The following is a 20,373-nucleotide window of genomic DNA, read 5'->3' as shown; positions in this document are numbered from 1 at the left end:
TACATACATACATACATACATACATACATACATACATACATACATACATACATACATACATACATACATACATACATACATACATACATACATACATACATACATACATACATACATACATACATACATACATACATACATACATACATACATACATACATGCATGCATGCATACATACATACATACATACATACATACATACATACATACATACATACATACATACATACATACATACATACATACATACATACATACATACATACATACATACATACATACATACATACATACATACATACTTTTATAAAGCGCAAACTCCATATGATCAATGCGCTAAAATTTACAAGAAAATAATACAAACAAAATGTACAATTAATTAAACAGGTAAGTCTTAAGTTGTTTATTGAACAGTGCAACAGATTTAGAATTAAGTATATGAGAGGGAAGAGAGTTCCACAACACAGGACCTGCACTGGAAAAGGCGCCCTCACCCACCCGTTTCTTAGAAGATGACGTAAGAAGCAGGGTCCCATCCATTGCAGACCTGGTAACAGGACCAGATAATGGTGCGGTTTTCCGCTGAAGCATGTTAGAGAGATAAGCCAGGGCTGCATGATTCATACATTTATACACATAAAGACATAATTTAAAATGGATTCTTTCACGGATAGGTAACCAATGCAGAGCACGTAGAAGAGGTTTTGGGCAATCTAACCTAGCTGCCGAGAAAATAAATTTAACACAACGATTTTGAAGGGATTGAAGGCGATTCAGGTCTTTTGATGTAGCACCATATAAAAGGGCATTGCCATAGTCAAACCGTGAGAAGAGAACTGCGCGGACAACAGAATGACGAGTTCCTTTATCAAGATAACGGCCAATACGAAATAATTTCCTGAGATGATAATTACATGATGAAACTAAGCTGTTAATCTGTTTTGTCATATTAAAATCTGAATCAAAAATGATCCGGAGATTACGAACTTCACTGGAGGGTTTATATGGCAGTTTCCAACTTCCAACTGAAGTGGAGGTAGTTTTTGGAGACTATACCTGTATCAATGGAAAACAACTATGTTAACAGTTCTGGATAATTATTAGGTAGGAGTATATTACTACATGGATGGTCGTGCCGCAGCCTTTTGGCAAGCTTTACTACGGGCATGCGCTTTTACATAAAACGTGATATTAATTCAATGAATTTCCGCAAGCAGATGCAAAAAAGAGCATTCGCGAACCTGCATTATACGTAGTGTCGGGATAGCGTGGAGAATCGAATTATTACAAGTTATCACAACCTTACCTTACCTTAATCTTCTCCGTAACGTCTGTTACATAAGGTCAAGATGCTCTCTTTCCACCCCTGTCGATCTTCTGCAGCTCTTCTCACATCGGACCAGCTTCTCCAGCCATTCTTGTCTCTCTCTTTAGTTGCTGTCCTTCTCCAAGTCGTCTTGGGTCTGCCAACCTTCCTCTTTCCTTCTGGTGCCCATTCCATTGCTACTCTTATATGATTTCCTGTCTCCTTCCTCATAATATGACCAATCCAATTCCATCTGCGTCTCCGTATCTCTACACTTATTCTGTTTATGCCTGTTTGCTGCATAATTCTGTCATTGCTAACTAGTTCTGTCCAAGGTATCTTCAATATTCTTCGTATGCACTTGAACTGAAAAGCATCCAACTTTTGCTCCTCTCTCTTTGTCACTTTCCATGCTTCACTTCCATATAACAGCACTGATCTTACAAGCGTTTTGAATAGTGTTAGTTTTGTCTTTCTGCCTAGTGCACCATTTGTCCATATTCTTCTTAGGTTTCTAAATGCACCACGTGCCTTTCCTAATCTGTTTTTGATGTCTTCTGTACCTCCTCCATCTTTACTGACTTTGGCCCCCAGATATACAAACTCTTCTACGTCTTCCACTTCTATGTTGTTGTTATCACAACGCCTTCCGCGAATTAGGGGTAAAGTTTCAAATCTACTAGAGTAAAAACTAGAAAATATAGAAACTAAAACTTCAATTATAAAGCTCGATTTTCTTATAGAGCATGGGCATGACGTCAAGGTTTAAAAGGGAACTCTTTGATTTATAGCACTTTGTGGGGGTAGGGGGTAGGTTCTGCAAATTGCTTGTAAAGCAATTTCTTTGTAAATAAGTTTATGTTTGATATTGCCTCAACTTTCTAAATGATATCGTTCATGACAATTGACAAAGTTCTTGGGACTGTGGTTGTCACACCTGACTGATTTTCTAGAGTTTATAGTGTTAACAATTATTGCTTACCTTTTTCTTCGTTATTTGTTGTATCATTTATCTTGATAGCTGCTTAATCCTTTAAAGATTAAAATAGAGAAGCTCAGACTTGAATGGCAAGACTTGAATTTTTTTTTTTATTTTAACGTTTAGTCTTTAATATCATTCAATTTCAACCAATCGAATATGCATTTTCTTCCAAATGGGGAGGGTATGTACACAAGGTATGTGGGTTTTTGAGTTAAAAAATGTGTCGGAAATGAAAATCGGAAGTCATCGCAATCAATGCTACATCGATAGGCAGACTTGTGGTGTACCAAGCAGAGTACACAAACATGCTTAGCAAAAACCAAATCCCAGTGAACCATGACCAGTCGTCATACCGACTCCATTTACACAACAAGTGTTACTAACAGTCTGCTCATTACAAGGAGATGTTCCTTGATATGCTTATAATTATGTTTAGTATGAAATCTTACAATAATTTAGTTCTGCCGTGGTCCACATGCTCGTCGAAGGTTGGCTTTATCATTCGTTTCAAATAATACTTGGCATATGCGGTTGATGTTTACAGTATTATTTTGTTTGTCTTTTTCTCCTTTTCTCTTTCTTTGCTTTTGAAAATGATATCTACATTTAATGAGATCTTTACGAAAATAAGAAATTGCATTTTTTACATGCATTATGTAAAGTAGTTTAGTAAATGGTTGTATGAAATTAACACTTTTGTAAATATTCTAATGCTTGAAGCATAATTAATATCAAATATTACAAATAAATGCATTTAAATTAGGATTCTTTTCTTTAAATTGGTTCTTAAAAATATAATATTTTAGGTAAAAAATCAGAAAGTTGTGGGAGTCCTTTAGGCACAATTTGTACCCGAAATTAATATGATCCTGCTTCGCAACAAAATAAATTGTTGACCAAGCAAAGATTTTTCAACATCTAAAATAAATGACACAATCCCAAAATAAATTAACAATAGTTTCTTCATCCTCCTCACAAAATGTGCACATGGAGTTATGTATCATAGTCTTTTAATGAAGCAAACGATTTGGGCCCAGAATCTTATGAATAAAAAGATACTGTAAAAATCTCTTAATGACTGAAAAGGACTAATAAAACCCATTCTCCATTGATCCTCATTAAACTGAACAGAGGTTTCCCTTTGCAGAGAAGTGGTGGGTTTGGTAGAGACATTCTTTACCACCTCCTTAGGCACGAAACATACGCGGAATACAGGATACAAAGTGTCATCATCAATGGGATCATTATTAACGTCTACCTATTATTTTTCCAGTAAGAGGGGATAGTGGCCACCAGACCAACATTAAGGGTGAAAAGCGAACCAACTACATTACAATTATTTCGAAAAGTTAAAAAATAAGGACCTTAATTGTAGCTGACGTTGCTTAAATCCTTCACGAATAGTACCCCTTTGTGTACCAAGTGCTGTAATATATAATGTTATTGTTAATTCTAATTGCAGAGTTACAATTTGGTTGCCAAAATTATCTATAACGGCTTCTTAAAGGTACACCATGACCAAGCATTGCATACGCCTTTGATGAAACCATTCATAATATGAATGTCGGCACTCTGGTAATTACATTCAAGCAGAAACGCTATCCCGTACTTTAAGAGATCATAATTAAAACAAACAAAATTCCAATGGGTATCAGCATCGTCGAGGTATCTCCGTACCCACGTACATTTTAAACTGCGAATAAAACTAACACCGTGAGTCGCATTGAGCCCCCTTTACTGAAGTCATTAATAAGCGTAGAACGTTTTACTTTATCCGGCTTTCCACCCTATCAACTTGAATACAATAATCTCCAGCTCGCTAATAAAATGGTTAGGAGGGTCCGGAAGGACCTGGAAAATGAAAAAACAATCGAGAAAACCCAAACGTCTTAACATTAGTGCTTTACCCTAAAAGGGTTACATCTCTGTGCGACCATAGATCGAGAAGGCTCTTAAGCCTTTGTAGCTTGGGGCTATAGTTGAGCTGGAAAAGGTTGTCCCTAACGGTGGTGAAAGTAAAAGTAAACTCCTCCAGAAAGATAGGTTTATGGTGTTTTCTAGGGCCAAGAGGGCAAATATTGGTCTTATCATAATTGATTTTCAAGCCTGACACTTTTTTCTAGTTGAGTAAATGTTTTACTTCAATTAATTCACACAAACAGTCATGAGAGTCATCTAGGTATGATCAGTGTATACTGGAGAATCTTATACTCACCACCAATGAGAGACAAGTCTTTAATTAAATTATTACTGTAAACTTGAAGATTAAGATTCTCAGCACAAAGGAGGAAATAAGTGCTTAGATGGCAAACTTGTCGGACGCCTTGAGAAATCTTAGAATATGAAGAGGAGAAGCCGCTATAAGAAAAACAAGCTGAAACATTTATATACTAAGTACGAATCCACCGTATAATGTCATCATTGAATTTAAAATAGTGTAAGCACTCCCAAATAAAATTCCACTCAAGTCTGTCCAATGCCTTTTCAAAATCAATATTCAAGAGGACACCTGGAATATATTTGTCATCACAATAATCAATATTGTCTATAATGCAGTGAATATTCTCCCCGATAAATCTGTTCTTAATGAAGCCAGTCTGGTTTACTTCATTTAACATTGGTACTAAATGCTTTATTCTTAATGCAAGTACTATGGAAGCAATTTTATAGTACACATTTAATAGGGAAATGGAGTCGCATGTCTGTTTTACATTATTGTTTATTCAGTAGGAGCGCCACCTGTTGTTTACTACTACGTTAACGGTGGGAAATTTAAAAGTCATAATAAGAGAGTTACTGTTCAAGACTGACACACATGGACGGTTTGAGTTAAAGGGATTTTTTTTTTCGGTTGATAGACATAAGAGGGGCGTCTGTCATTACGTCTACTTATTTAAGAGTACTCAGAAATGTTGCAGGTTTCTTTTATCACCTCAATACAAATATTATATCATTATTATATCATCAAAGCTTTTTCTATATTTCGACGACACAAATACTCTATCTGTACAAATAGTCGTTATCTTTAAAACATACACGTAGCTACAAGCACATATATATGTTTAAGCTACATGTTTAGAATAATCTTAATTTAAATGTAGTTTTGAATGAGACAAGACTAGTGTCTCGAATAATGTGTTACTATATAGACCAGAATTCAAATGCATTGAGGTTTCGATGACTTCCATGCACTAAAGAGGGGATTTTAATTTTGTGATTGATCGTAATATTTATCCTTAGTTTTTTATCTATTAATATTGAAGTTTTTATTCATATCCATTACTGAATGCATCGCATGTAACGATGAATTTGCAATAAGGATGGCAATCTTATAACATTTACAAAGGCTGCATAGAGTGATAAAAATAGAAGGTCGTAGTATTGTCTGATTTATTTACACGACATTTATCACAAGATATGAAAATGTGATTTATACTCTCTCTCTCTCTGCTGATTTAGTTTATACTTTCTGTTAAAAACATTATATTTCTGAATATAGTAAATCGTTTAAAACATATTATTCTATATAAATTAAACAATTGTTTTATATACCAAATAAACAATCAGAAAAATGCAAAGTTTGGGAATTGTCTACATGTTCTTTTGGATAAGATGATAGTTATCAATAATATAAAATTTATTAGTATCAAATGATATATAAAACACACAACTATTGTAACATACACGATTAAAAATGGAAAAACTAAGAGAACAATGGCAATTGAATTATCACAAATCAAGACACGAGCAACTCTTGTGACAGCTAGAGTCACTTTACCTGTCGCTTAAATGTTGACAATTTTTGACAGTAATCTTTTTCAGGTTTCCTGCTAGTAGTTTCACCACCTGTTGTATGCTTGTATCTGTCAGCAAGGAACAGTGATTAAGATTTATAACTTCCAAAGAGGGATTAAAACGAATAATAGAAATTAGTCCTTCATCCGTCAGACCAGAACAGTTCAACAGATCAAGTTGTTTCAAATGAAGACACTTCAAGTTCTGAAATGTGTTTTCGGTCAAGAATGAACAATTCCGAAGTTGAAGGAACTGTAGCTTCTGCAAACAACCCAAGAAAGCTGATCCATCTGTTCGCTTTGAACAGTCATTTTGGTGAGCCAATGCTACACCAGAAGCCTCAAATCCACAGATCAGTTTTAGACTCTGAAGCTCCGTCAATTCTGATATCAACTTAACAACGCATCTGGTAATGGCGCAACTAACCAATGTCATTTCATTGATATTATTTCGAGACGTAATTGCCAAAGGTAACAAGGTTTCTTCGAGACATTTCAAACCATCCCTCTCACCTGAGAATTTAAAGATCATTTTCTTTTTACAAAAATTTTCGAAGACACTTATAGTTGTCCTGAATTGAACCTTTTCGTGGTTCACTGCTTCACTATAAAATATAGAAGTTATAGGTGGAAGGCACGAGATAATTTGTGCTAATGAACATTCGATAGGCAAATGAGACACCGTTATTTCCCTTAGACAAGTCAAAGACGTGACGAGCGTTTCTATAAGGCGACAAGGGGAAGGTTTTATTTGGTTATTAGACGCAGACAATTCTAAAGATTCTGGTTGCATTTTCCGAAATGCATCTAGCATGTCATTGGTCAAGTTCATGGAAGACGTAAAAATGAATTTTAAAACTGTTATATTAGCCAGGCTATTCAGGGTATGCATTGCATTTGATACATTGTTAACTTGTTCGTCCAACTCTAACGCTTGAATTACTAAATCACATTTAAATTTAGAACACAAAGCGAGGATCATTCTGAAGGAAAGACTAATCGGAATTTTAAATTCAATAGACGTATGAAAATGCAAACTCATCTCTGTGGCAACCTCGAAATAGCAAGATCTCTTTAATGTAAGGTGAGTTAATTTCGGTAAATATTTTAGTAATGTGCTGCATTGTTTATCAGAAAGCCTGCGTGCTACTACGTTTACTCTCAGAAATTTCGCTAAACTGTGCATGAATGCCTCCTTTTCTTTATACTGAAGTAACACGTTTGCTAGATTGTCACCGTTGATCTGTATCTGATCAAATCTTGTACAAGTCACACAGGTGAGTGTATGTAACATTGATGCGGAGAAGTTACCCTGAAGTATTAGACTGCGGTGGCATGCAGCTATTGCGTCCAATGATTGCATTACGGTAACGCTTCTGCGGATATTCCTGGTGATTATAATCTCTTCTGATTTCTCATATCCGGACTCACTTTTGGGAATGAATAGATCAATCGTTGGAACTTTTCGAGCGTTTATGTAGTCAATGTTACCCTCCGTCACCGCATCGATGGACAAGTTCACTCGTAAGACAGTCCTTGTGTAGAGTTGAGGATCAAGTGATGCCTCATACCATGTTTTGCACACCTGGGATGCTGTTTTACGGACCTGGCAACTCAAAAATCGAAATATATGGCTGATGATCTGTCACGGAAAAAATAAAAATAATAGAAGTCTACTTACGATTGATAGGTTTAAAATAAGTACATTGTCCAAATCATAACGTTGCTAAGGACAGTATCAAAGATTCTTAGGTGAAAAATAAACGGGACAATAAACAGGCCTAAGAGAACACCTCTATATATGCAGTATTGGCCCCAAATATGCTAGATATTCAAATATGTTCACCTTTTTCACCAAATTCTTAAACTGTTTTTATTTACAACCTTCGATGAAATTTTCCTCACTGGGACATTCCCTCATCATGTGTGTTAATGTCTGAGAACAATTTGGAGAGTAAATACCTCCAGGAGAGTACTTTATAAAAACTTCTAGCAATTATAGCGGGCATATAATATAGCGTATATAATATATATAATATAACGTAACATATACAGGCGCGTATCCAGGATTTTCTAACCCGGGGGGCGCGAATTGTACACTTTTGCCTGAGAACCAAGTATATCCCAAAAGTTTTTTTCCATCCATAACCAGTCACACATCATATTCGACCTCATTGCATGTCCTATGGATCATTGCTTTGGTAGGTGATTCTACGTCACCGCCCACAATATCCGAAAGCCCCACTTTTCAAGGTTTTAAGCCGATTATTTGTTGAGAATTTGAAAATTCCCATTTCTCGTGAATAAAAATCACTTGAAAACATACCCATGATGTTGCACAAAATTCAATCTATGGACAAGCAATATAGAAAAACCTCCTTGAACCCCTAATAGACAGGTCAAAATTGCACGAGTAGAAGAAAGTATGATGAAGAATGTTGGTGAGGAAATTTTGGAAAATTCCGACACAGTTAATTTCTTGGTGTAGAAATATTGCAACCTCTTATAACGGCTATTATAAAACTTGGTTGAAGGAAATGAAAAATAGCAGATATTTCCGATATGAGGTATATCGAAAGCGAACACTACACACATAGGCGTAGGTCCCGTAGGAGGCGGGGGGCTGATATTGTCATCGATATGTTGAACGCGCGCGAAGCGCGCGAAAAATCTCGGTTTTTTTTCGGGCAAGTCGTTACAGCCCCAAATCCAATTTGGCTCCTACGCCTTTGACTACACACATAAACAGTTTTTGAGGCTGTTCATCGTGGAACATGCATTTCAATACTCACTGATATGATCTTATATCTGCTCTTTGCTTTACAAATACGAACAGGCGTGTAGCGAGTAATTGCCAAGGGAGGGGCGAAGCCTGTAGGCAAACTATCTAAGCGAAGCGCCACCATGAGTTGGCGCGAAGCGTACAAGAAAAATTTTGGCGGAAAATGCCTCCCAGATCGCTGGAAATGACACTTCCCAGGTCTTGTAAGTTGCATGTAAGCATTGTCTATTTTGAAATTACTAGCGATGTCATAAAGAAAATTTGCACGGGGGGGGGGGGCGGTCGCCCCCTTCTCGAAATGCGTCATGTTCCCCGACGACGCGGTCGAGTTCAAGACCAGCCACAGTTGGTTCCATATAGCACAATTGTACTACAATTTATACAATTGTTTAAGGCGTCCATACACACAACGCGTTATGATAGACCATATATAGTATTTATATAGATACATTAGTGAGAGAGGAAAAATGGAAACGTCAAAAATGGAGTTGTCGGTGTAAGGGGTAGGGTGAGGCGCACACCCCCTCCGTAATCCTTGATCTGTCACTGGCTACCTGGTGTATATAATAAGGATCAGCGCTTTAACTATGACTGTTCCTCTTTCTCTTCCCGAGGTCTTGGCTCTCTTTTACTCCCTCCCTTTCTCCTTTTTCTCTCTTTTTTCTTTTTCTTTTCCCTTCCTTTCTCTCCTCCTTTTCTTTTTTTCCCCTCTTTTTCTTTTTTTCCCCTCTTTTTTCCCTTTTTTCTTCTCTTTTTTTTCTCTCCTCTTTTCCTAACCCGGGGGGCGCGCGCCCCCAACGCCCCCCCCCTGGATACGCACCTGATATATAATATAGCATAAGCCCTATATATAATTATAGCGTGTTATAATATACTGACTACCTTTAAAGTCCTGGGATGCTGTATTTTATTTTGATTTTACCTTTAAAGTCAAGAAAAAAAACTTTTTAATGGAATCAAACTTAGGCCTACATGAACTTGTATGAATATGAATCTGAAAACTAAAAACTTAAGTATTATAAAGTAGGCCTTAATTCATATTTTATTTAATGATTTTGTAAATAGGTTGAAAATATTGGAACGTCTCAACAAGGCATATCCAATAAATCTAAATGTCTTTTCAAATTCCTGTCAGGCTGTAAACTTTGTAACGTTGTCATCGATATCATTGAAACCCATCACGACACATATACTGGATGGTGAATTATTTCATGCATCTTCATCAAAGATCATCTTACTAAGATATATGAACTATTAACTCACCTCAACTGGTAGTGCATTTTCCATCGGATCATAAATTTCATTTCATAATTCCGTTATCAATTCCAGAATACTGACGAGGTTCCTGAGGGTTTAAAATTGCTTTTCGACAATATATATTGGAATTAGTTGAACGTCTCAACGTAGCAAATTCGCTACATTCTGATATCTTTAGAAGTTGTTGATATTGTTATAATGTAAGTTAGGCTATAAAATTCGTAACAGGTATGTCATATACCATATCGATCAAACCCAGTTACGACACATATTGCATCATGCATTATTTGATGCATTTTCATCAATCTTGTTAAGATTTCATCTTGTTAAGATACAAATTACATGTGTATTAACTCATCTCACCGGACAGTGCGTCTTCCTTGATAAATTCATTTCATATTTCAGTTCAACTACAATGTTTAAAGAAAATACCAAAGAAACAAAACGAAAATCCGCAAAGGCAATGATAACACGGAACTTTGGAGCTTATAAGAATCTCCATATAACACCCATGAGACAAAATATCCAGCAGTCAAAGACATGCGCATAAGAAATCGTATTATAGTTCCGCGATACTGACTAATTTTTGTCGAATAAGCTGTTTTCTGTGGTGGTGCTTTCACTTAAATTTAATATTCAAAATAAAATAGTCGTTCAATGCGTTTCAAATGTTAACGTTTTCTCCTTTTTTTTTTATTTATTTAAATCAGTAAAACATCATATTACTATAGCTTTGTCAGAGTACAGTAAATGCAACAGGTCGGAGTGTATATCCCCAGTTTGATGGTTAGTTAACAACAGCCTGCGGCGGAGAGGAACGCGGAAAGAGAATCAAAGATACAGGTGTTAGTTCGCTCCTCATCTCGTAAGCTATGATTTACGTAATAATAATAGTTTAACTCATATATAGAATATAGTCATTTATTTAGATAATAACGACAAAGATTCCCTAGTGTAAGTAAATAAAAACAATAAAAAAAAACAGACAAAAACCAGCTGCACAAACATTCCAAGCCCCTCCCTATGTGAGTAAACGCAGTGTTTGCAAATTCTGTTCTAAAATATATTGTTTTCGTGCTTGATCGATTACGCTGACATAAATACGTTTCCGCTTCGAATTAGCTGGTAGCCTGCTCATATGTGAAGTGAAGATGTATATAATTAACACCGATGAAGATGTATTTGTCTTATTTTAACACCAATGAGTCATCGCATGCAGTGTCACTTCTATAATGTTAGTAGTGTCTGCAGTGTAGCCCCCTGCCACGGACTTAGTCTTGGCCAAGTCGTTTGTAATATTCTTTTTCTCGCATGCAACTGCACACGGCTCAGAGTCCGTTTCTGCCTACTACGAATGTGCTTGCCTAATGTGTATTACATGCCCAAGGATCTGTCCTAGTAACAATCGAAAGCGTTGCCGTGTGCTGTTTGGTCAGTGCAGCAAATAAAAATAGCCTTGTGAAAAAGAAAGGTATACTAGGGTGTTCATACTAGGGTCTTAACAAGACTACCACGGACAGAGAGAAACATGCACGTTATATAAACCGTGTTCATAAATCATCATGTACTGCGGAGGAATACGCACGGGATGCCATTGCGCAATGCACAGAAGATTAATTTCATCGGGATATTTATAGAGTTCAGTTGGTAGTTCCGTTAACATTACATTAGTATTACGTTAACAAATAGATACAAATAATTTATTTGGTTCGACGTACAACTCAGCTGGCCACTCTTATGTGCGCTATATCGTTGTGGCTCGCTGACGTCATAATGCCTGCCTCGATCAGATCTAATCGGCTTCTCAACAATGGCAGATTACACTTGTCTCCCCTGGCGACAAATGCGCTTGTGTCTAGACTAAGCATTGTTATTTTGGAAGCTATGTAGTGTGTTTGTATTAAACCTGTCGAGGAATAACAACTTCCTGTTTGGTTCTCCTATAATATCTGTGATACTTTTCCAAATGGTATATGACTTTTTTCTGCTGTTTGAAAAACACTGTTCGCTACCACACTGACCAGTAATGATGGAATGTGTGACCCCTTTAAGAGAAATAAAGACACATTCACGAATATTCTGTAATCCGTTTGTTCCAACTTTATTTCGTTCTTTTCATAAAATGTCTACATTAAGATATATTCACAAAATATTCATTAGCAAATACATCATGAAACATTTAACTTAGAAATAGACAAAATGAATAAATATATTCTGCTACTAAGAGGAGAGCCTTAAGAAAACTACTGAAAGTTTGAATCAAAGGTTCCTCATGTACAGACTAACACATATGGTAGGATTGGACATATTAACGCCAAAAACAAAAAACAAACCCACCCAATTTATCATAGCTTTATTAGTTAGAAGTGGTAAAAGGTGAGGAACTTTTAATCATTTTAATAATTAATGATCATTAATTAACTGTTAATCATTAAAACCAATGTGTGTTATGATTTCATAACATGTGATACACTTACGAACCAGTTCCTACTGTTTGGAGTTACAAACAGAAAGTCCTAAGCACACAAGCCTTCGCATAACGATTCACAGTGTTCAATTCTTGCCGAAACACGATTTTTAAAATTTTTACCAAGAAAGTAGAAGTGTTGTAGGAATAAAACCTAAACTGATTTCGGTCTGTTTGGATGTCTACAACATATCGAAATTAAAAACCTTCAGACCTCAGTTAAAGTTTGATTTTATTATTTACTTATCACCACAGTCTTGCACTTAGAGTTACTTACTGAGACCTAAATTTGATTTTTTAATTATGTTATGGGGTAGGAACCCAAGACCCCCTTATATTAGAAGTTGGCTGTAATGACCCCGGGGAAGCACCCCTCCTACATCACTCCCTTCATTCTCCTCTGGTCCTTCAACAGCGTTTCAGGTCCCCTACCTTAATCAGTCAGGGGAAAGACTGAATCCCCTTCCACCCTCCCAAACATCCCAAACATTTCAAATCCTGTCCACTCCACTGACAGTAATACCCAAATTATCTTTACTTTACATAAAAGTACAGACGATTTTGTACTGCTTGGCATGTTCGCTATTTTTTTCCCCCTAAGCTTTCTCTCCTTTTCCCAATTTCATCCACAGCTTGGCTACAACATTGTCCCTGTTCTTGAGCATTCATTCCTGAATCTTCAAGACCTTTGAGCAACCTCCAGAAGCATTTGTTCTGGTTGACAACTTGACATACATCAAGAACAGTTTGTGTCTTCTTGATCATTCATTCCTGAAGTTTCCTGAACCTTTAAGGAACCTCCACAGGCGTTTGTTCTGGTATCCATCTGGAGAACATCAAGTCGTAAACTTCATTTTCTTTGTCAACGCGTACGTCGGCCTCATCTTCTTAATCTTCCTCTTCTTCGATTCTTTTTTCTTGAGGTTCTTTTTCATTTTCTTCTTGGCTGCTTCTTCAGGATTTGCGACGGCCTGGATGAAAGTAGTGAACAAGAAAGCGGATAAGGTAACATAAGTCGTGTGGATTACAGATATTAACACTGCAAGAGTCCACAAGATTAAACAGGGCAGTAAAATTCTCAAAGACAATGAAATACACAAATAGTTCAATAGAAATTATTAACCTGTAAGAGCCTTTTTGCAACTTGGAAAAAGAAAATGTGACATGAGATGCTACCTCAGTACAGTTCTGACAATTGTCGAATGGATAGGACTTAAATGTTACATCTAGACCCTTCTGACACCTGACATAAAAGTAATACAAATGGTGCCTGATGAGCCTTCCTAAATCTTGAACTGTAAACCTTAGAACCCTTGTGACACCCAACAGACTGCTGACAATAAAGTGAAACCTCAAGAGTCCTTTAACACCGAGTAAAACGGGACACAAAATATGAACTTGTGAGCCTGGTGACAAGTGACTTAATCAGTGATACAAATGTGCCTGGTGAGCCTTACTACATCTTGAACTGTTAACCTTAGAACCCTTGTGACACCCAACAGACTGCTGACACCTGACAATAAAGTGATACCTCAAGAGTCCTTTAACACCGGGTAAAAAGGGACACAAAATATAAAATTTGTGAGCCTGGTGACAAGTGACTTAACAGTGATACAAATGTGCCTGGTTAGCCTTCTTACATCTTAACCTGTTAACCTTTGAACCCTTGTGACACCCAACAGGTTGGTGTTAGGCCTAACACCTGGCAATAAAAGTATACCTCAAAGAGTCCTCCAAGACCAGTAGTATAAATTTGTGCGCCTGATGACACTTGCTGACATGAAAGGAATATGGAAAGTAACCGATACAGATGAAAAACAAACTTTACCTCGAGAGCATTCTGCCTCTTCCTCTGCAACCTCTTCTCTTGTCTGCTCCTCTGGACGTCAGCGTAGGTTCGAGTGAAGAATTCCAGCTCCACCACACCTTTAAGTAATTCCAACACTTCTTGGCAGAGAACTTTCAAGTTATCATCTGTAAAGATACAGGCAAATGTAAAATGTTCCACTGTTGTGCAAATCTATCGAACCAGGAATGGATGGAAGTGTGCATACACTTCAAAGGTTGTCCCGGCCACTTAAAATGCTACAATATTATACGTTACACTTTATAGGGTGATCAATTCTCTGTTAGCAAAATGTTGATATCTTGCTTAAAATCAAAGGGAGAAAAATCACTGATAGCAAACTGCTTCCCTTCTGCAAAAAGCTTTTGTAGGTAAATATTTAAAAAAGTAGAGTGCCTGACATTTTTATCCTAGCAGGATCATCTTCAGAGCCGAACTTCAACGTAAACAGACTATAGAACACATTAAGAGACACAGCTGTTTCAGTTAGACTCGGAAGAAGAGGATCGAAACGTCAGGACAGTTGAAAGCCACAAGGTGCTTGTCGCCCTCTACATCTTGTAGACTGATGGCTATGCAGTTACGTGTGACTTTAATATATTACAAGGCTTGGCTTCAATAGAGTGACATGTATAAAGCAGTTTAAGGAAGAAATGGTTTGGTATTGTACTAGTGTAAAAAAATTCTGTAAAGGGTATTGTGACCGTCGGTATAATGCGCTATATAAATAAGTATTATTATTATTATTACTTGTCTGACTTGATGAAAATTCAGACAAGTCCATATATGTGATAACGGAACTACTTTGAGAGGTGTTTTGCTGTTCTTTTCTATTCGCTCTTACATGCCAGTAACCTTGGTTACAGTGGTGGCAGCAGAAGGTCTGGTATTAACTGAATTTGACTTGTCTCTGTCTTACCGTTGTGTTTATTATGGTCGTCGATGCTCCGAAGAAGAACTCGGATTATTGGAGGGAGACATCTCTTGACATCGGCGGGATCCATGTCCAGGGCCAGAGCCGCAAACCACTTTACGATGGCACTCCTTCGGAAGGTTTCCTGATGCGACCTGAACGCTTCGTTTGAACAGATCCAGCACAGCTTACGAACCATCCATGCTATGGAAATAGATCTCTGGGTATCCTTAGAATCTTCTTTGGAGTTGTTGTCATGGTTACTGTTCGTCTCTGCGGTCTGAGAAGTGTCATCATCGTCGTCTGAATCCTCATCTTCATCTTCTGCTTCTTCGTGATCAGATTTATCCTCTCCAAGCCTCTTGTCAAGATCATCTCCTTGTATGACATCATCAACTGACAAGCTCTCTGTCTTATCCATGGGATAAACTTTGTGCATAACCTTTCCAAGGTATACTAGATTCTTGAGTATCTGTTAAAAACAAAACCATGACAAAAAACAGATGTAATAATTTAACTTATTCTATTTAAAGGCATTGAAGACTCCCCCCAAACTGCGTGCGGCGATCTGAAAAAGGTCAACTTTCTGTTGCTTGCAAGTGACGTTTTCTTCGTGTCGCTACAAAATGCAGACAGTAATGAAATGTGATACCTTAATTGTTATCTTTAGCTGGACCTGTGATGTCCATCGCTGTATCGTTTGTATACTGTGCTGTGGTTATTGACTGCAGCTGTATGTACTGACTGTACACTAGTGCCAATTACCGATGGTAGCAAGCTGTGTGTGTATTTTTTGGGGATCGATGGTGGTGTTCAACACTTCTGTTACACCTCATTCGAAACTAGGTCAAATTACCGGCATTAGACGTTTCTTTTTGCGCAAGTCTTCACACCCTTTAATGCATTCTGTTTGTAAAACATTCACTTGAAGAAATAACAACCCTACAAGAGCTAACCACTTACATGAGCAGCCCACCTGCCCCTAGCCTCCCTCCCCAGCCCTCCAAAACACCACCCTTCCCCCCCCAATAAAAAAAAAAAGGGAGAACAAATCAAGAGATATAGTTACATCAAAGGTCATTGCTTACCTGATTAGCATGATCTTTCTTTAGTTGACTCGACAAGAGCTGACCACAAAATTTGGTGGTCAAGACTTTGACCTTTGACCTGCCATCACTCAAAATGTAAGGTCCTGTGTCTTTACTTGAGTGCAAACTGTCATCGCCATCTCCAAAGACACTGATAAGTTTCTCATAGGGCCAGGTGGCAAAGAGTTCTCCGTACAGTTGTGCAGTTACTATTCTTATCCACGTGTGTGGGTGAAGGAGATGCTCCTCAGCTGACCCTGGATAGGAGGAAACGGATTTAATTAGAGCTGAATATTCATGTGGGGGAGGAGCGGTATACTTTATACTTCATATCAGAAGAACAATACTGATGGGGAAACCTTGGATGCTAGGTTTCATGTCTGTCAAATCCTATACCCACATCCTACCATGAAACAGAAACTTCATCCTCTTTAATACAATTAAAAAGTAAAGATGAACAATGACTTGTAAAGATGAGGATGGATATCCAGCCAGTGTTTCGATCAGCTTAACATTGATTGTTTACAAGTACACAACATAGTTGTAATGGTAGGCAAAATATGTCGAGCCTAAGCTGTTACAATACTGACAATTCTGCTGTGGTTAAATGACACTGAACATTTAAACAAATGATCATCTTTTGCCCTGTGCAAATCATCTCTAACATTGGAAATTCAAAATATTTTACTTATTTCTACCTAGTTGAATCATTTAGCCAGAAGTGAGAGGGGGGGAAAAAAAACTAGGGGGAAATTGTTTGAGAAAACTTAAAAAGCTTCAAGATACTCTTGGGCTATAGTTTCGACTCAACAGAAGTCAACATCAGTCTCAGTAAAATTGTTAACTTACTCCAAATTGCATTCAACAATTCCTGATATTCATCAGATTTGATGATGTGACAGGTTTTGAGGACTTTAAGCAAACAGGAGAACAAGTGAAAGAGAAGATGGTCCGATTCCTTCTCATCATCTGGGTCCTGAGATGGAGTCTCCTGCGAGAAGAAAAAAAATAAATATAACATCAAGATTAAAACATAGTAGGGAGAATCATTCTTTGTTCAAGACATAGGTCATAGTGCTTATAGATCTGTAGAAGAAGAGTCTTTGGCAAGGAAAACATAAAATAAATTTAAGTCAAGAATCCACCTAGTGGGGGAAAAAAATCAATCTTTGCCTAAGGCAAATGTAGAACTAGAACAGTGTAAGGTTGTAAGTAAATTAACACTGAATAAACACTAACAGTGTGGTAACAACCTAATTGTAGCAAGTTCCAAGTAAAACTTTGGGTGATGTAATAAGCTTGTAACAGGTTTAGAGTAATGCTTTAAGGTGCTGCAAAAAATGTGGATTAGAACAGTGTAAGGTTTGTAAGTAATGAACACTGAAAAATTGATTGGGAAAGGGAACAAAATCTCAATTTGGCAACTGGTGACAAGAATAATCCACTTCTCAAAATTATTGGCAAATGATACTGACATGGAAAATAATATTCTTCTAACGAAAATGAAAAATAAATATAAGAAGATAGTTACCTGGTTCCAATTTTCTGATCTAATCTTTTCTTCCAAAGCTGGTAGTATGAATCCCAGCCGCTTGTGAGAATCGGCACCTTCCGCTTCCACAAATACTCCACAGAGCTGCACAGCGAGTCTCTGGTGTCCAGCATCATCGTCTGTCAACCATTGCTTCACCATCTCAAATAACTCCTCACATTTGACGTTATCAAGCTGGAGAGGCGGAATTATAAAAGATCATAACTTATCTCATCGATTTGTTACAGAATGATCAAAGAGTGTATACACCATGTTACAAAGTCTGCAAGCTATCGTGGAGTGTAACAAATTGGAAAATAGAAACTTTGGAACAACCTAATATGTTACTAAAATTCTGTGAGAGAAGATGCTCATCATAAAGCTTAAATTTGTGCTACCTTGTCATATTGCTCAATAAAGGATAAAATAATATGAAAATATATATTTTAAATCTCTCAAAATGATGAACAGGTTTCTATTTGCATTTGGTAAACAAAATGCTACCTATATAGTCGCTGTTAAAGTGGAACTATAAACCCTATTCATCTCATCACAAAAACTATATACAAAGTAGGCTAGGCTAAGTATTCTGCTATGATGTAATGGGATGTCAATGTCAATATATTTACAATCTATATATACAAAGTAGGCTAGGCTAAGTATTCTGCTATGATGTAATGGGATGTCAATGTCAATATATTTACAATCTATATATACAAAGTAGGCTAGGCTAAGTATTCTGCTATGATGTAATGGGATGTCAATGTCAATATATTTACAATCTGTATATACAAAGTAGGCTAGGCTAAGTATTCTGCTATGATGTAATGGGATGTCAATGACAATATATTTACAATCTATATATACAAAGTAGGTTAGGCTAAGTATTCTGCTATGATGTAATGGGATATGTCAGTGACAATATCTTTACAACCTATTATACCTTCTTCAGGAGTGTTTTAAGCGTTGAAGCAGCCAATCTTCTGCAGGAAGTAGATTCATCGTTAACCAGACGTATTGACAACGGAATGAAGAACAATCCAGCGTACTTCAAGAGAAGAGGCTGTGAGAAAAAAAAACAAAGAAAGAAATGAATAAACCAAGACAGTTTACAAATGTCACTTGTCTTTAAGATCACTATCATAAAGACCTGAGGACGTGCAAGAAAACATTAGAAATATATTCAGAGCTGATACTATTTGTAAGTAGTTGTTGCACATACTTCAGGAAATGTGTTGAACATGGTGAATATACAAAGAATAGATAGCCTAACCATTATCTCACACACCTCAGAACATGTGTTGGAAATGGACATTAGCATATCCATGGCTTGGTACTAATAAACGCTACAGTCCATATTTCACTGAATGCTTTGAACATGATCCATAACGTTTTCTATGGCTGTTACCATAGAAACAACTACCTTTCATACCTGAGGGAATGCGTTGCACATTGTTACCAACAAATCCCGAGCTGACAACCAAACTACTATCAAACGTACGTGAGGGAAAGTGTTGAGCATGGTCATTAACACATGCATGGCCGTTACCATGGTAACAACTACAGTTCTACCAAATCAGGGAAAGCATTGACCATAGTTACCAACATATCCCGAGCTGACAACCTAACAACCATTAAACGTACCTGAGGGAATGTGTTGAACATGGTCATTAACATATCCAGAGCTGAGCGTCTTCCAGATTCCACCTGGTAGCTTAGCTGGCTGACATAAAACTCTAGGGGGGTTTTGATTTTCCTCCCGAGGGGGTAATCTAAGAGGTATTGGAGGTCCACCTGTCTGCACTGGGCCCTGATGGACGGTGTCTCTGAGGTAATGGCCAGTTGGCGAATCTTACGTACCACTTCATGTATTTCGGGGACCACTAGCTTCTTAAACAGAATGGCCTGTAATGGAATTGATTTGTTATTTTTAAGACTGACGTTTGGAAAAGCCAATGCTGTGTGTGATGGGAATGAGATATTACCATAAACAGATTAACAATCAATGGTGAATTGCCATAAACCTTAATAGACCTAAACACTATCCATATTATTGCAATAAAGCTAAGAACTATACGACAAGTAGATATTGATAAAATCACAGATAAAGAGTTTCTGACAGTGAAACATTTAATACAAAATCTAGTTTTGAAGATATCTATGAGTAACATCCTGGAAGGCACTCTATCATATGAGTGTGGACTTAATATACAGTTCAAAGGATAGACTTCAATTTTCGAGGCAAAAAATTGCAAGGAAGAGCACCTTTTGCGAACGATGTAGAGTTAAGATAGCTAGTGATATGTGAGATGAGCATATCTGTGAGATGAAACAGGGTTCTGTGATACAGATATCCACTGTCATGTTGGAGTACTGTACATCTCAAAACGCAAAATAAATTCAGTT

The 20,373-nt window shown here is 37.1% G+C and overlaps 2 protein-coding genes and 1 long non-coding RNA gene across 5 annotated transcripts in view; all 3 read right to left on the bottom strand.

Moving 5' to 3' along the window:
• Positions 1 to 224: 224 nt before the first annotated feature.
• LOC139970905 (uncharacterized) lies at positions 225 to 5,729 on the bottom strand. The gene is made up of 2 exons (XR_011794244.1): positions 1,952 to 5,729; positions 225 to 1,302 (listed from the first exon to the last, which is right to left on the bottom strand). It is a non-coding gene; the product is annotated as an uncharacterized lncRNA (long non-coding RNA).
• A 245-nt stretch (positions 5,730 to 5,974) lies between these two features.
• Positions 5,975 to 10,375, bottom strand: LOC139966988 (uncharacterized). The gene is made up of 2 exons (XM_071970583.1): positions 10,129 to 10,375; positions 5,975 to 7,725 (listed from the first exon to the last, which is right to left on the bottom strand). Exons 1-2 carry the CDS (start codon positions 10,150 to 10,152, stop codon positions 6,064 to 6,066), a joined length of 1,686 nt encoding a protein of 561 aa, XP_071826684.1. The 5' UTR covers positions 10,153 to 10,375; the 3' UTR covers positions 5,975 to 6,063.
• Positions 10,376 to 13,184: 2,809 nt separating this feature from the next.
• LOC139970750 (small subunit processome component 20 homolog) overlaps positions 13,185 to 20,373 on the bottom strand; it is a 137,556-nt gene continuing 130,367 nt past the window's right edge. For all 3 annotated transcript variants that reach the window (XM_071976728.1, XM_071976718.1, XM_071976710.1), the window contains 8 exons: positions 19,612 to 19,872; positions 18,911 to 19,030; positions 17,968 to 18,162; positions 17,286 to 17,427; positions 16,437 to 16,693; positions 15,355 to 15,820; positions 14,418 to 14,563; positions 13,185 to 13,560 (listed from right to left, as the gene is read on the bottom strand). In XM_071976728.1, the coding sequence (XP_071832829.1) occupies positions 13,426 to 13,560; positions 14,418 to 14,563; positions 15,355 to 15,820; positions 16,437 to 16,693; positions 17,286 to 17,427; positions 17,968 to 18,162; positions 18,911 to 19,030; positions 19,612 to 19,872 (1,722 nt within the window). In that variant the 3' untranslated portion in view covers positions 13,185 to 13,425. The remainder of the gene's footprint in view (positions 13,561 to 14,417; positions 14,564 to 15,354; positions 15,821 to 16,436; positions 16,694 to 17,285; positions 17,428 to 17,967; positions 18,163 to 18,910; positions 19,031 to 19,611; positions 19,873 to 20,373) is intronic.

This window comes from Apostichopus japonicus, chromosome 1, assembly GCF_037975245.1.
Source record: "Apostichopus japonicus isolate 1M-3 chromosome 1, ASM3797524v1, whole genome shotgun sequence".
NCBI classification, from domain to species: Eukaryota; Metazoa; Echinodermata; class Holothuroidea; order Aspidochirotida; family Stichopodidae; genus Apostichopus; species Apostichopus japonicus.
This window is presented reverse-complemented; position numbering and strand designations above follow the sequence as displayed.